Raw genomic sequence first — 16,501 nt, forward strand, 5'->3', positions numbered from 1 at the left:
GTATTGTTTCCTCTTGGTTGTGTTGGTGTTGTTGTTGGTCCTTTAGCTTTGCTGTGTTGTGAGAGACAGAAGTCAAAATTGAAAATGATCTTCTTTGTGATGAAATGAAATAAAGTATGAAATAATACAGACTGTCAAGTGGAGCTGTTGTTTGTGCTTCTCCCCTCTTCTCCCCACATGTGTCTCTGTGCCGTTTATCACGTTCAAGCTTAGTCTTCTTTGTAATGAAATCGGCTGTTATCAGCCCCTCCCATCTTGTGCTAACTCTGAGTAAATCTGTACTGGACCAAAGTATAAAGTCATCTCCAAAGCCTACCAGTTTTTTTGAGAACTACACATCTTTCACTCTGAGTTGGATAAAATACCCATCTTTGATAGAAGGGGGGCTGAGAGCTCTGGAGACAGCTCCTCCATGAAGATATGAAATTACCCTAAGCATTCACATGATAATTAACCCCATTATATATAGATGTATATAATGGGGTTCTATATATATGGTATTATAAGCTAAATGTGCATGTTTATCCACCTCCCTCAACATCCAACCTGCATACAGAGTATGTCACTGTGGGAAATGAAGAGCAGGACAGATTAAAGTGTCTGAATTAAAAAGTGGTGAAAAATTCAAAGGAGAAGGGTGGGGAGAAGGATGAGCGCTTTCGAGCAAAGAAAAATTCTGGCCACTTTATCAAAGTACTCCTAATCCATTTTATAACTCCATTACATATGGGACACTTTTGTTAAGAAGGTGCAGATAAGCTTAACATCAACAAGGGGAGCCCATCCCCAAACAGAATTGCATTGCCAACGTAGTTAAACACACTTATCAATAAACACTGAAAAAGGGTCAGCAAACGCATTTTGCAGAGGGAAACTATTTTAATTTCAGATACGGCTCCAGACAGAAATTGGGCCACTGCAGGCTTTGATGTCTTAATTGTGTGTGTGTGTGAGAGAGAGATTTTGATACCACATAAACCAAGGCTTATTGAAGGAACACAAGAAATGAAGGAGAAAATTGAGAGAATGGAGAGTATGCGACAAAGACAAAGCATAATAACAAGAAAGGGAAGCTGGAGGAAAGAGGACAGCCAGGGAAAAAAGAAGAACGAATGGATAAAGAAGAAAGTAAGATATGGCGGTTAAGCGTGACGAGCATGCTTCAGCTATGGACGAATGAGTGACAGAGCTGAAGCACTGTGGAATCCTTGTTGAATAGGGCTTGATTGACTGTGCCATGAGGTCAAAGCAGGGCCTCCGTCTGCTGCAGCCTGGCTTAGGAAAATCCTATGTGTATAACGTGCAAGTGTGCAAGTCTAAGTGACTGTAATTTGCACTTCTGAGACATTTGAGTGTGGTTTGTAAGACATGATACAAAATTGGTTGTGTGGTTGGTTTGTAGGGCAGCTGCATTTTCAGCTGCATTTTCCTGTGATTTGAGAGTGAAGACAAAGAACGACCCCATGAAACCGAAAGCTGAACGAAGAGCTTTCTCGCCCAATTCTACAACATCTAAAACTCTTTATACATTTGTTAATTTATTTGAAGGAATAATTCAGGGAAATGCTCATTTGATGCCATGCTGAGAGTTATATTATAAAACTAATACTTTTTTCATAAACATGGATGACAAATTTGGTTAGACCAGAACCATGACGCAAACGACCATAGCCAAACTTTCTATCATTATTTGTTTAAGTAATTCTCTGGCATTTTTCCACAATAAGTGATAGTGTTCATTGTCCAAACATACTTGGTGCTGGATAATTAATTCAAAATGCATCTAATATTTGGCTTAAAGACATATGACCATCTATAACATACAAAAAAAAATCATCCACGGACCTCATTGTGTGCCTTAAGGCATTCTCACATCTAAATCAATTCTGGAAACTTCATGGCTCAGTTTCTTTGTATTGAAAATAACTTAAATAAACTGCCATGCCTCCTTATAAACCACATTAAGAACATTTATTCCTCTTTTTGGTCAGATTTGTCCAGGCTAGGAGAAAGAAGGGATAATTATCTGGGCATTACATCAGCCAACTACATTGCCAGAATGCTGAATGGTCTTCAATGAACCATACTGAGAGTATTAAAATTATTGACACTTTGTAGAGAAACTGCCTTCAGACCACTGAGCAGAAAGTATTACCATCAATACTGGAAGCTGAAGACCTTTTGTTTAGCTAAACCATGCAGAGTACACCTCAGAGTTTGGTCAAATCATATACCCTGATGGAAAAGAATAAGGGCCAGAATGTCTGTTTTTTTTTTTTCAAATCATATTCCCACCAAAAACAAACTTGCTGCAGATCTCATTTGGCACTGGACTGAGACTAAATTAGTCCTCATCAGAGCGCATAACTGTGTTTACTCCTGCCCAAACAAAGTGAATGAAGAGGTCAAACTAACGGCTGTTCAAATAGATTGAATGAAACATTAGTGATAGAACCCTTACCAGTGACAACCCCCTCGACATGCCAACAGAGCTGCGTGTTTACAAGTTACTGCGGGATGGATCAGAAATGTGCATCTTCTTTGCTGCATCCACATTTACCCAAATTTACTTTGGTTTTGTTCTAACACAGACTCTGTCTTGGATTTCATTTGCTACTGTTTGTACTTTACATCCAGTAATGGAGGTAATTTAGCCCCTGAAAGGCATTTCACCTTTGTGTCTGGCCCGATTGCATATGTATTCATGAGAGTTTCCCCTTTCAAAGCACAAAGGTAGGAAGTGGGTATTTAACTGAATCTAGCAGAGTGATCTACCAAACATTGTACCCACAGTTCACTGCCAATTGCAGCATTATTAAGCTAAAGAAAATAAGTATACCTAACATGACAGTGATTGTTGCTGCACGACTGCAAAGCAACATTATTCTTAAATGAATGGGGTACTGGAGGAGCTATAAGACAACCTAGAACCTCTAACGAGAGAAAGTCATGCCATAACCAACTTTTGCAGCTCTTTGTAATATATTTGTCAATTAATTTAAACTAATTTGTTTTTATTTTAATGGACACATTTTAATGTATTTACCTGGAATGTCATCCATATTTTTACTGCAACTGACTCTGAGCACAGGGGAATGTAAGGTCACCGAACCAGTGAGGAAACTGTGACAGACCAATGGGTTCATATTCACATACCATCATTTTCTGCAAAAATAATGCTCCCAGGGTTGGACAGAAGGCTCCAGTAATAGCTGGCTATTAGGCAAGTCTGGAAGCTTTCCTTTATTCTGGCCATGTGTGCGCTTTAATGACTCTTCCCCACTTGCGTGCTATCCATTAACCATAAAAGACAATAGTAAATGTATTTGTATCTAAACTGAGGAGGAAAGACCACACAACTTTGCGCCGTTTCTGATAGACCACATTCCATTTTTTCCCTGTTTAGTAATTCTGAGCCATAATGGCAAATAAGCCTGCATGGACAAACCTTAAACTTAAAGCGTCTGCACAATGCATATCTTTAACGACGTGTGCATGCAACGGCGTGTGCATGAATCTGTTACAGGCCTCACCTGGGGGCTGACGCTGGGGCCATAGCCCATGCCAGGAGAGTTCATCGAGTGGGGCCCCATGGGGGAGCTAATAACGGAGAAGGGTGATGCCAGGCCATTCATTGGTGAATTCAGGGTGCTGATAGGAGAGTGGAGAGAACCGGAGGGCCCCATGGAGGTTGGGCTGAGCAGAGACGGGTGCATTCCTCGATGGGATGTGGGCGAGCCGAGTGGTGAGGAGGTCACATGTCCCGATGAATCTGTGAGAAAAAATAAAAAAGAGGAAGATTGGAAATCAAATTCTTTTATCTTGGAAGTCGTTCGTGTCTAAGCAAATGTAGTCGTGAGAATAATAATTTAAAAATGAGACAGTCGAAACCTGAAGCAGCATGACTTTGCCATGTCAAACAAAACTTTGAAAACCACTTTATTTACAACGCATTTATTTTCAAAAGGACTTTTTCACACTTAAGCTAATCAAAGTTTTTTTTTTATCACAGCTGCTGGCACAGAGAGTCTAGCACATCTGGTGAAGTGTGAGTGCAGGTGTTGAATCTGAGCACCGTCCAGGAAAAATGGAAAATTCAGCAAAAGCACTCGAGACGATTAAATCAAGAACAGCTCATAGTAAAAAAAATTTTAAAAAAGCAAAACCCAACACAGCAGCCAAGTGGTGGCTGAGGATATCGACATAGTCGCTCTGCTACTCTCTCTGCATCTGTCCCTCAAACTTCAAAAGTGCTTCCCACAGGAATCTAGGAGGTCAGCATGTACAATATATCTACTATATAATGCATGTGGTTGATGAGTCGGGTAGTAGGCCCGGGAGAATGAAAAACATGACCTTGCACCACGGCTGAGGAGAAAGCTGCAGTGAGACTGTAGTTGTAGACAGTGATAAGGCTAAGGTCATGTGCAAGAGCTCATCTGCTTTTTCTGTCTGTATTCTCCCTCCTAGACTCAAGACCCTGTCTTTACTTGTCTTAGCGGGCCATCTTCCCATCAGCTGTCAACACAGAAGATATGAGAAAGAGGGGAAAAGATGTACTGACATACAGAGACTTTGGCAACAGGGTTCCATGTGTACTGATAACTACTCCCTCCCTCCTGTTACATCTTTCAGCACTTCTATTCACTCTATTTTACTTCGCATTCATAACTTGGCATCCCTCCTTTCTTTTCTGCACTTCCCTAACCCTTACCCATTCTTATAGAGTTTTTAAATGTATGAATCTCTACCAAAGGGCGATGCAGGCCATTAAGACCTATAAACCACTCAAATGCAACTTGAGATGTTGGGGTAGTCAGTGTGTAAAGAAACTCTTTAAGTTATTTTTGTTTTATGAGCATTCACATAATTCATTCACAGGAGAAAGTTTAAAGTCCTGATTAGTGAACTGTCCAAAAATACCCTCCTCTTATGTCCTGCTCGAGTTTGACACCGACACTTTTCTCTCACTGATCTTTGCAGTGGCAATATTGACACTTGTTATGTAATAAGTGGGAGTGTGGGGCATCTATCACACTCCCAAGTTTCATAAGCGATCAAGTTTTCTTTTTCCTCTCAGCAGAATAAAACTGAAGGATGACTCGTTCAGTTGACAGCTGAGTAACAAGTTTGGTTCGCACCAATATTCCTGCAGTACAGCTGTTTTTACATTTTTTTTTAATCCATGTGTGTGTGCTTTGTGGAATGTTTCTGCTATAAAAGACTTAGTGAATACCCGACAAAATAAGGAGATTCTTCCCATCATTGTCTCTCCACCAGCAATCCTCAGAGCACCAACCAATCTGCCAGCTGAGCCGAGCCAAGCCAAACACTTCCTGCACATCCTGCTTGCTTTACAAGCACTTCCTGCAACCACACACACCCATTCCATCCTTTTTGGAAGGCAAACAAACATTCTTCTAATAAATGGCTAACAACAGCTCTGCAACTTGATGTATTAGTTCAGTGTTTAATCCTCAAACTGATACCCCCCAAGCTTCTATCCCTCCGATTACATTTCTTTCTTCCCTAAAATGTGCCCACACATGTTATTCCTAGAAAAAAAAATTAAAATTTTCCTGAGCCAGCAATTCCCATAACCCTTCTCCAACTGGGATTTAATTCAGGCAGATAAAGTGAGCTGTGGTATTAGGGTTGCCAATCTGTCACTGTGGGTCTCAGCAGGGGGGAGCTTAGCTGACAGCAAGGCCCCACCTGGAGGGGGACTGACAGAGAGCAGCTGGGAGGTAGAACAGCCTGCTCATGTCTCTGTATCTTTCCTCCATATGTCATTCCCCCTCTTCAGTTGTTATGAGGAAGTGAAAGAACAAGAGCAGGACTTTTCCTCTCCAAGATGTTCTTGTCACCATGTGGTCTTCGTGTACGTGGAAGGTCTTGTTTGGGCCAAGCCCTCAGGACATAAAGCTTTCTCGCCGAAAGCTTGCATGTATTTCTGTGTCTGTTTATTTTTGTGCAAGATGGGTAGCCTGTATCAGATTACAGCTGGATGAAAAAGACTGTCCTCATCCTCCTTGGAGTAAAAAAGAGAGGAGGAGAACAGACACAGGGAGAAAGACGTGAAAATGCAGAGCACTTATTAGGATAGTACAGAGAAAAGAAAAGAAGAGATCCTTCTTGCATTTCTTCCTAAAGTCATTTTCCATCTCAACCTGTTGAACTGGAAAGTGCATCAACAGTCCTGAGAAACATGACAAGGTCTGGCAGCAGTTGCACAGCCTTGCAAGAAGCATAAAATAAACAAGCTTGCAAGATGAGATAAGAGACTGCGTGAAGCGTATCAGTGAGCGAGGGCAGGCCAGAGGAGGAGGGTGAAATAAAATCATTCAAGCATCCAAGAAATGAGTGGCAGCTGTCCAGATCCCCCGAGTGTCAGCACAGAAAAAGGCTGACTCAGGGTTAAATGGGGGCTGAAAAACCTCTTTGGAGGATTGTTATATGCAGTCACTTCCTGTCAACTGGTCTGCATCGACGGGCACACAAAAACACAAGTGGCAGCGACAAATAAGCAAATTAGGTCCCACCCTACTGGCGGGCGCAGCCAGAGTTCTCCACTTCTCACTTCTGTACTCCATTCAAGCATCTCCAGTTTCCAAACAATGCCTCCCTCCCTCTTGCCTTTCTTGCTCTTTTGTACTGCTGTTGGATGTGATTACACAGAGGAAATCTGCCAATGAGAGCTCTGGCTCTCACAGGCTTGTGTGTGTTTAGAATGTGATAAATGGATGATGCAGATGAGAGTAAAAAAGGCAAGATAAAAGAGAATTGTCAACATAAAAAGAACAGCACATGGTGTTTTTTCACATGCTGGAAACAACTTGTTTACATTTCTCAAACAGGGGAGCTGCTACGGCTGTGATTAATGGCAACACATTTTTTTTGGTGGGGGGGCAAAAAATAAATCCAATTTGTACAAAGCTTAGTTCAGGTTTGTTTAGAATGAATGCGAAAGGAATGTTTGCAGAGGCTTGATTGTATCACGGAAAGATGGGACAGGTTGCAGGCTGAAAATGTTTTAATGAAGAGAGTGAGGCAACAGTCCACTTTAAGTGTAGCGTAAGCCCTTCAGAGTGTGTAGGTCACATCTCAGTCATAATACACAAGTGCCTCAAACACTATTATTTCATTTCACCAGGCCTACCTTTTGTGTCGGTTGAGTAATGTACATGATTTATGAGGAAGACACATTAGCTTTGGCAGTGATAATGTTGGAGCAATGCTAAATTAGCCAGCTTTAATTGATTATTGCATGTTCTTTATCATACATATCAATCATTTACATGCTTAAGAAATAAAATAGTGCACATTCACATTCAAATTAAATAATCCATTCATATTAACCTTTGTCTCAGCTTTGTTACCTATATATGTGAATGAGTCCCACTCCTTGAAGACAACAGGTTGAAGGCCCAGAGTGGTAAACTGGATCTGTTAAGCTCCAGTGCAACTTATAGAAGGGTTAGAGTGTAGCCTTTGGTTAGGAAGTGGTGGGGAGATTGGAATGGTTTTCCATGAGTGTTTTGTGTCCACGCTTTGAGCAAAATGTCAGAGAAATTTAAATCATTACATTTGTTGTGTGGTTTGGGCAATATAAACACTCCTAGCATTGTTTGATACTTGATGTTTATGGTTGGTTTTTGTAGAAGGGGCTTCTGGTATATATTTATCTAGAAAAGTGGCTCCTGAGTGAGTTCAGAGTTTTACTTCACGGAAAAAGCAGCAAGCGAGTTTCCCTATAGCCAAGGGCCTAGCCCCAGGTTTCTTCTGTTGCTTTTAAATGCCCTTATGTTCTTTCGCCATTTTTTCAAGTTTCTTTTCTTTTCTTTTTTTTTAAACAATATCTGCAGCTAATCTGAATGGCTTGGCTTTTGTTCACGGCAACATTGTACATAAACCCTACCCCAGGTGAAGAGTCCTCCTGGCTTCTGTGTTTTTCCTCCACCCCTTGGCCAGTTCTTATGCGTACCATTGATATCGTGGTAGCAGATACATTTAAAAAAAAAAAAAAAGTGGTCCGTTACTTGGAAACAAGCTCACTGATTTTGCAGATGGATGCCAAAGAGAGCTGTGTGACAATCTGCATGGTCTGTGTGATCTTCTCAGAGTGTGCATTATAAGCAGTGTGCACATATGAGACATGGATTTTGACACTTTTGCACCACATAAATCAAACCCAAATCAAACATCCCACAAAATTCTGGATCAATTTAGCTCGATAGAACTCCTGACGCACACAAGGAACTTACAAAATAATTTAAAAAAAAGATTAGAGAACCGCTGCTCCCACATAAATACCCATAAAGACAACAAAGTACTCAGCTGGCTGCAGAACTAACACCAATGGTTTTATTTCCAAACCAGCACGTGAGCTGGTCTTAGCTCTGTCACCAGCAAGGGATAAAGCATTGTAAATGGAAACTCCACCAGATGAAACAAGTGACAAGAGTCTCTTTTCCTGTCTTTACCCCGTTGTCTCACAAGTGGGGTCTGCAGCTTTGCAAGTTTGCCCTCTCAGCAGCTCCTTCACCTCCTGACTACTAACCACCACTCTGCTTCGTCTTCTCCTTTCTAATCACCACCGTGAGCCCATACGCAGGCAGACAGATGCTCATTTCTCACTCCACTGCAAACTCCACCTCCTCTATTATTTACCAGCAGAACCGTGGAGATTTAACAGAGTACGAGGATGTCGGATGCAGCAAAAAAGAGAATGAGATTGAGCTCATAAATCTCAGCAAATCACACACTTTATGTCCAGCTGCCATTTTGTCATTAAATCTCTTCAATCGTGATCAGTGGAATTGACTGTCAATGGGCAGAAATCATAAAAGCTCGGTGTTTTGTGCGAGTTTGAGCTCACAAAAGGATGTGTACAGATCTAGGTTAATACCCCTATAGCTTCTGCTCAATCCCACATTCCTCTGAGACTTTGTTAGGTTTTCACTGAAGCCACACACACACACACACACACACCACACAAAAACAAATATCCAGATGGGCTCTATATAGGTCCTTGCACAGACAATGTGTTTGCAATGCCATCTTGCCGGCATGAGCTTGGCCAGAGGATGATTGTGAGAAATCAGCAAGGAGACCAAAAGAAAAAAAAACAATAATTTCATGGATTGATTTTGGCTTAAATGAAGCCGCCATGAGTCACTTGCACCTACACTGCAGCAAGTGGGCATGGTGTGGATCCTCAGAACGAAAGCCTGATTAAACTGCAGCCTGTCGACGATAACACAGCCCCACTTTTAAAAATATTTCTTTTCTCCCTTCTGTTGATTTGTGGCGAACAAGCTGTTTTTTTTTTAAAGAACTATTTTATTTTCATCATTCACAGGGACACTGTAGGAGAGGCAGGTGAGTCACTTTTTGAAGTGCAGAGAGCGGCACAGCGCAGCCAGGATGAAACGCTAGTCATTACCATTTCTCCGGATATTTTCAGAGGAAGGAGAGGGGGGGGATTTAGCAAAATACCCCAAGAGATTCAGTGTGTTGTGTAAAAAATAAGCCCAAAATAACACAAGAGTTGGTGTAACAGCTTCATTTTCAGAGTTTTTACCTCTGATGTCTGTTTCACCATGACGACAGCTGGCTGATATTTCAATCTTCCCTCAAGCTCGCCATGTGTGCTTGTGTGCGTTTCAACAATTAGACCATTATTCCTCAGCCATTAGTTTTCAACATGACACTATCTGCAATGTCAACATGTTGCTCGCGTGTGTGTGCTCATTAATAGGGAAACGTCTATCTACTGTTTTCTACTATATAAACAGACTAATCCTGTCCCTTCAGAGAGTAAATATCTGAGTCTGATGTGTTTACTCTGTTGATGGGTGGAGGTGGTTCAGGGAAAGGGTTTATAATTGGCTGGTGACCCGACAATGAGCTGATGTAAAATATGTCCAGCTTTGGCCTGAGTGACTTATGAGGTTCACCTTTAGGAAAAAGAACAAAAACTGTTTGTTTTCAAAAATCACTTAACTTATAAAATGTCAGAAATGTAGACTGGGAGTGACTAATCCCCCCCCCCCCGCCGAGTCGAAATTCACAGATTTTCAATATGCAGTGATATAAAAAGAGAGAAGTCTGCATTTGAGGAGCCATGGCCGGTGAATGTTAAAGCTCACCACACTGGCAAGCAATTCATTTGTGATTTTGATACCTCTATATATGGGTGTAGAATTACACCTGAAATATATATTGTTTTTGGGAGTTTTAGAGCATATTTTCATCTGTAACTTTTACACTTTCAGAACCTCCTGTGATAACAATTAAAATAGCAGACATGCCTCTCTTCCTTTGCTATGACTCTGCAACAGCTGATCAAAGTATTTTCAGTCACTCTGTGCTTTTCGCTTTCATGATGTGCTTCTAAAATTTCAGTGAATGGGAGAAATACAGTGAGACAGAGTCAATTAATAACGGAAGACATGGATATTCTTACAGCTTACACTTCCAGAAAGATGTTTTAATGAACAGAGTGTACACGTCGTTTTTAGGTTTAAGAAAATTTGAGAGCGGTGAGCTGATATCGGAGTGGCTGCAGACTGACAACTTGGAGGATTTCTCCTCCTACATCTTACTTTGTGACAGTATATAATTTATACATCGATGGAAACAACACAGAAAATGCAAAAACGACAGATGAAAATAGATTTTCATGCAAAACACTGCTCAGAAAAATCCAAGGACAAATTAAACACTGAAGAAGCAGAAACCCTTAATAAAAGTATAAATTCACATAGTCGGACTAATGAAGCCTTTTATCACTATGAACAGCACAAGGGTAAAATGAAGGATAAAATACTGTGCAAAAATACTGAGCCTCTCACATTTCTTTATGTTTTGCTTCCAAGGAGACAGACTCAATTATAATCTTTGAGAGTGGCCTTGAGCAATAGTTTTCCAGACCTCCTGATGGTAAAGTTTTTCTTTGGACATTTTCTGGCAGCTTGTTCACTTAATAAACAGTATTTTTAAAGCACTCTGTTACTAGAATCTTATCACAAAGACTCATTATTTAGTGCAATTTATTTAGTTGCATCAATGAAAAAATTAACAGCACAACACTGTACACAGCAGAAGAAAACAATTCTGCTCATTACTATTAAAGCCTCATTACAGCAAGTCTGGATAAGAAAAGGTTGCACAAAGCCCCGTAGTGACAAAGGCTTCACCCATAGCAGCGATTCTTATTAGGGGGGAGATATGATCATGCATATCTTTGTGACAGCTCTAATCAAAAGTACCCAAAGCCTCCTTATGCCGTTTGTTCATGCCCCTATCTGCTGACTTTCATGAACCAACCTGTAGACTAAAATAGAGAATGTAGGAGCAACATACTGTAGACAATGAACCTTAAAGTTGGATACAAGGCCGAAAAGAACCAAAACAGGCCACCTCTAATTTCACAGTAGGTGGGCTGCTAACAGCCATCATTTGATACAATGTGTTGATATAACCAGATTCTTTTTGCCTGCTGAAACAACTGCCCTCATTAAAGACTTAATTCTTTCCCTCCCACCCCGTCTGATTTTTTTTCTGTCTCTCATAGGCTTTATTTTCTCTCCATTTAATTTCCCTGATAGTATGTGGATGAAAGCTCCAACTCCTGAGGCATTCTGGTGCCCTCTGTGACTCTTAAGTGTCTGAACAGGCCATGGAGCTGTGGCTTGCTGTGGCTAAGTGCCAGCTAAGCCACAGATTACTGGCGCTATTGCTAACTGTGAACCTACTGCCAACACTCTGATCTGTTGATATGGCCTAATTGTTCTCTTTAGCTCAGAGGTGATATACCATCTCTCCCTGGGAGCTCAAAGCCACAATTCCGACTGGCCCAAGACGAGGCTCAGCAAATGCTTCAGCCTGAAAATACTTCGGTATAAAATATGTTCCATGCTACTTCTATGCCCTCAATCTTCAAGAAAAAATTCTCTTTTACTTCACACCTGCAGCCTGTGGAAATCCAGCGCTACTGCTACTCAATGCTTAAGAGCAAAATCATATCCTCATAGATGAATTATAGAAAAGTTTTGATCATTAGAAAGATAATTTTACTTATTGATTGAACCAATAATTCAGAATAGTCCCAGCTGCAAAACCGCAGAAGGGTCATAGAAAGACACTCCCAATTAATGGCTATGGAGTGGAATTTGGTGAAGAATAGTTGAGCTAAACTTTAATTTTAACAGCATTAGGGTTAATTTTAATTCAATTAAGTATTAGGTTCTTATTAACTTACTTTACAGCTTAGAGTACGTTAGACCACTTGAGTTAATTCTAATTTGATAAAATGCCATCAAACCAATCCAACCTCAAATGGCCTCCGAGATGAGCCCCGCTACACGTATCAGCACCTCGTTCATTTGCACAGCAAAGACCTGCATCTTTCCCTCAACAGGAAGGGAGGTGTTACATGAACTAATGCATCTGAAATAGCCAAATGGAGAGAGACTAAGAGAACCACAACTACGAGGCTGCAAAGAAGGAGATGTAGCGCACAGCTGAATGACAGTCAGCACGGTCAGAGTGTCACACCGGCTGTGCTTTGGAGAGCGGCTTATGTCATGAGCAGCAACTGACAATACCAGTTGATCAAAGACATGGCGTGGAGCGATAATTACCCTTGCAGCCTGTGGAGCAGGACGTCGGGAAGACAAGATTACAACTCATGCTCCTCTGCTCTATTTGGAAATTGATTTCCTCTGCAGAAAAATAGCAGATGAGCAAGTAGAAAGAGAACAGTAAGCTAGTAAACTCCAGGATGGGAAAGATTTACAGGCTTTCTGAGCAACCTTAGAGGCTTTGGCGTGATTTTACAAAAACGTTATCCTTATGAAACCCCTGCCATTGAGTAAATACTTCTTTATTGCATCGTAGCTTCAGATTAAAAAGAACAGTCATCCTTCTTAAGGCCATCTGAGCTGTTATGCCCTATACTGCTTTTTGAATTCATGAAACTGTAGAAACGCAAAAGAAGCAAGGAAGCTCTGATTCATCAAACTTCCTCTCTGGTAGAGCCCAGAGATAAAAATCACAACACAGCCCCTTATCTGCCTCGCTCACTGCCAAAACACACTCGAAGGTACATGGCTGAGCCTAGACACCAACAGATAATAACCTCCCAGACAAACATAACATGGAGTGTAATTTTACAACAGCAGGTACAAGGAATCAGATAACTACTTTGAATCACTGTTACGCTTTAACACTGCCAGTTAGAAGTTTGACACGGTGATATGGTCAGACCATTTTCTACAAGGTTCAGAGCTGGAAAAACAGGAGTACAGAAATACTGAATGTATATTAAACAAAATATTTTATTTGTCACGTAAAGCATCGTGTTGCCTTGAAAAGGGTGTTCATTACAATCACCGTTAGCAAGAAAGATAAATGTGAAAAAGCGATGAGAGAAGACCGCACAAGGTGTGTCGTGTTATGACTAAGTAACCATTGGTCTGTGCAGATTAATTCTGTCAGTTCCTACGATGGAAAAACAAACTCACACAACCCTTTGGTGACATTTCGATGAGGAATTTGTCACTCGATGACTTGTTTGGAGGCAGCGGTTGATTGATGACTTCAATTTGAACAAAGGAATCACTGACACATATCACAAAAGTGCCTACTATGTGCGTTTGATCCTGCGCAACACCTGGATGGGGCCTAAGGCAGATGTTAGCTGACACAGTGCCTCCTGTCCACCGTGGCCCCCCCTCTCAGGGATTCACAGAAGAAGCATCCACACCATAAAAAATGGCTCCAGTCCTCTTAGAAAAAACTGTCCGTATTTACATGTGATTTAGGATATCTAATCCTTCTCAATTTGTGTCAGTTTAAGACACAAGAAGACGGCTCACATTTAAGTTTTGAAACAAAACAACAGTGAATTTATTGAGCATATTACAAGCCTTTGAGATACCCTCCCATCTTCTTTCTTTCGTTTTTCTTTTCTATGTGATTATCATTCTTTTGTTGTAAGCTGTGAGGTTCTTGTCTGTCTGTAATGAAATCCAAATGGTAAAGGTTCAGTATCCTGGACCGCCCAATGTACTTCTCCCTTTGGGGAACAACCCTGAGATAAAAGGGAAAGGGGAGGACGGTTAGAGATAGATTGATCAATAGATAAACACATAAAAGTGAAGATGGAGAGATTCTTGGGTAGGAGATTCGAATAGGGGAAGCAGAGGAAGAGAAAGTGCGAGAAAATCTCACAGAAAGCTTGAGACCCTGGGGGCCAGTCGGAGGGGATGAGATGAGGGAGGGGGGTGGCGGTGATGGGAAACTATGTGTGTACGTGCTGCAGGAAGAGGCCTCGAGAAGCCGGGTGGGAATGCACACGCTTTAATAAGAGCTGTGGTTGTACGTTCTGAGGAGTGTGGGGCAATGCGTGTGTTCTTTGTGCGATTGTCACTGAGGAGTGTACTTTGGATCAGTGTATCAACGAGCAAACAAATAAAAAAAAAAACCTGCAGAGTGGAGGCGGAGGCACGAAGCATCCAAGATAAGTAAACAAAATCATGGAAATATGGCTGCATCGACTGATGAGGCCCGACCTTACCACCCCCACGCCTCCATACTCCCCTCCTCTTGCTCTGCTGGACACAGACAGTATGTCCAGTACACACAAAATTAATGATCTTTTGGCCCATTATTAACAAAACAGTGTAATGGACAACTCTAACAACAACCGTGAGCAGAATGCATCATTTCAGCCCCATACATCATTCAGCTGACACGCTCCAAAGGAGCTCTTCAGAAACACTGCTCACAAATAAAACAGCTGACAGTTCTGGAAATTTGCTAAAGGAATTTCTTTGAGATTTATCTTTAAGATAGGGATGTCTGCAGTGCCGATCTCTTTTACAGTGTTTGCATCTCGTGCAGGAGTTTCTTTTTAAAGGAGAAAAGATGCAATCTGTTTGAAACGTCTGAGGCTGCTATGATGGTTTTTAGGAAGAAGTTACAGTATGTGAAATAAAGGCACTGCTCTCTGGTGTAATTCGAGCAGGGCCCATTCTTCAGGGGGTCAGAGGGGTAAAAAAAAAAGAAAAAAAAAAGAAAAAGCACAACGGTGGTCAACCGAGGTAGTGTGTGCATCAGCAAAATCTTAAGTGGAGCTGACATCCATGTGGATGAGAGCCTGTACATGTCTTCATCTCTCCCTGGTACTCGTGCTCTCACATCTAATTCTTTCCTCATCATTCCTCTCCTCTGTTCCCGTTTCCTTCAATTTCATTCCACATCTTTCCCTCTGCCTTCTCTACTCATCAGAAGGACTCCCAAGAGGTGGAGGATAATCCCAGTTCGGAGCAGCGAGTCTTTCATGTCCTGGGAAGACACGCTGGCGAGAATGCTGCCAGCTCTCTTTCTACTCTACAGATACCTGCAGCTTCCAAGCCTCGCTGCCTCCCTCCCCTCCCTTTTTCTTCCTCTGTTTGTGCTGTCACACAGGTTTATGTTCTCTTTTATTATGAAGCCAATTGCTTCTGTCGGGAAACGTGGCTGACAGCGCAAACAACACAAAGACCACGAAGTCTGATCCACCTCCAGGTGCGAGACTTAAACAGAACCACTGACTGAAACTGAATCTTCTGTATCCTCTGGATACTTTTATAGAGCCCAGTTGGTTTGTTTCAGTAAAGTAGTAGTAAAACTGCTACACTGTGGATCATATGTGATAACAGCTGTTTAATTAGGTGCCATTTTTACAAGGTCACTTTACACGCTGGATTTTAAGTGTTGTAAATTTCAACCAAATCTTAAAATAATCTATATTTCTTTCAAGCTTTTTTAATGAACAAACTAAAAATGAGCTAAAAACTGCCTGGTGCTGGCTTTCAAAACGAATCATGCAGCTGCGGTATGTCCGATTCTTGTGTGTACCTATCCATTTATGCAGTAAAAAGACATGCCATACTGAATATGTCACGTAGACAAACTTTTACCGAAAAATGACCACAGACCTCATCCAAACATTAAGCCGGCATGTTCTGATATGGTGAGATTAATAGAAAGCAGTGCATGTCTCTGAGAGGCTTATGTGATGTTATCAACTTCAGCAGCTGGAGGTTTAAGTGAGGAGTTAGCCCCTGTTCCAACCTCTTATCCCCAACTGTCAAAAAGAATTTGTGAACGGCCTGACCGCATCCCACAAGCTAACAATTCTTAAGTAGCCTTTACTAAGTCGAAATGTCAAAGTTTAAAAAGTCAGTGCTAATGAACTGTAGGGGATAAAAAATAAATCCTGCCTTTAGAAAATTCGACCACAGTTCATCCATTGTCCGCCTGAAAAGGTTGCATTACGCTCGTTCAGACGCTGAAATTTTAAAAAAAGGAGTTTGGTAAATCAAGGGTCGTTGAAAGCAATGATACTTAGGGAAGGAAGAAATTCAACTTTTAAAAGAATCTATACTAATACAACAAAACGTTAGTTGAATTCACAATGGCAGACCACTGATCAGGAAGTCGGTTTGGT

General features: G+C 41.3%; 1 protein-coding gene across 4 annotated transcripts in view; it reads right to left on the bottom strand.

Moving 5' to 3' along the window:
• The window catches only part of rxraa (retinoid X receptor, alpha a), a 97,673-nt gene that overhangs the window by 35,832 nt on the left and 45,340 nt on the right, over positions 1-16,501 (bottom strand). For 2 of the 4 annotated variants that reach the window (XM_072371669.1, XM_072371667.1), the window contains exon 3: positions 3,534-3,772. In XM_072371669.1, coding sequence (XP_072227770.1) covers positions 3,534-3,772 — 239 coding nt within the window. Of the gene's footprint in view, positions 1-3,524; positions 3,773-16,501 lie in introns of all 4 variants that reach the window. The other 2 variants (XM_072371668.1, XM_072371666.1) reach the window with 1 other exon arrangement.

The sequence above is a fragment of the Leuresthes tenuis genome, unplaced genomic scaffold (genome assembly GCF_036924035.1).
Source record: "Leuresthes tenuis unplaced genomic scaffold, fLeuTen1.0.hap1 SCAF_19, whole genome shotgun sequence".
Classification (NCBI taxonomy): domain Eukaryota; kingdom Metazoa; phylum Chordata; class Actinopteri; order Atheriniformes; family Atherinopsidae; genus Leuresthes; species Leuresthes tenuis.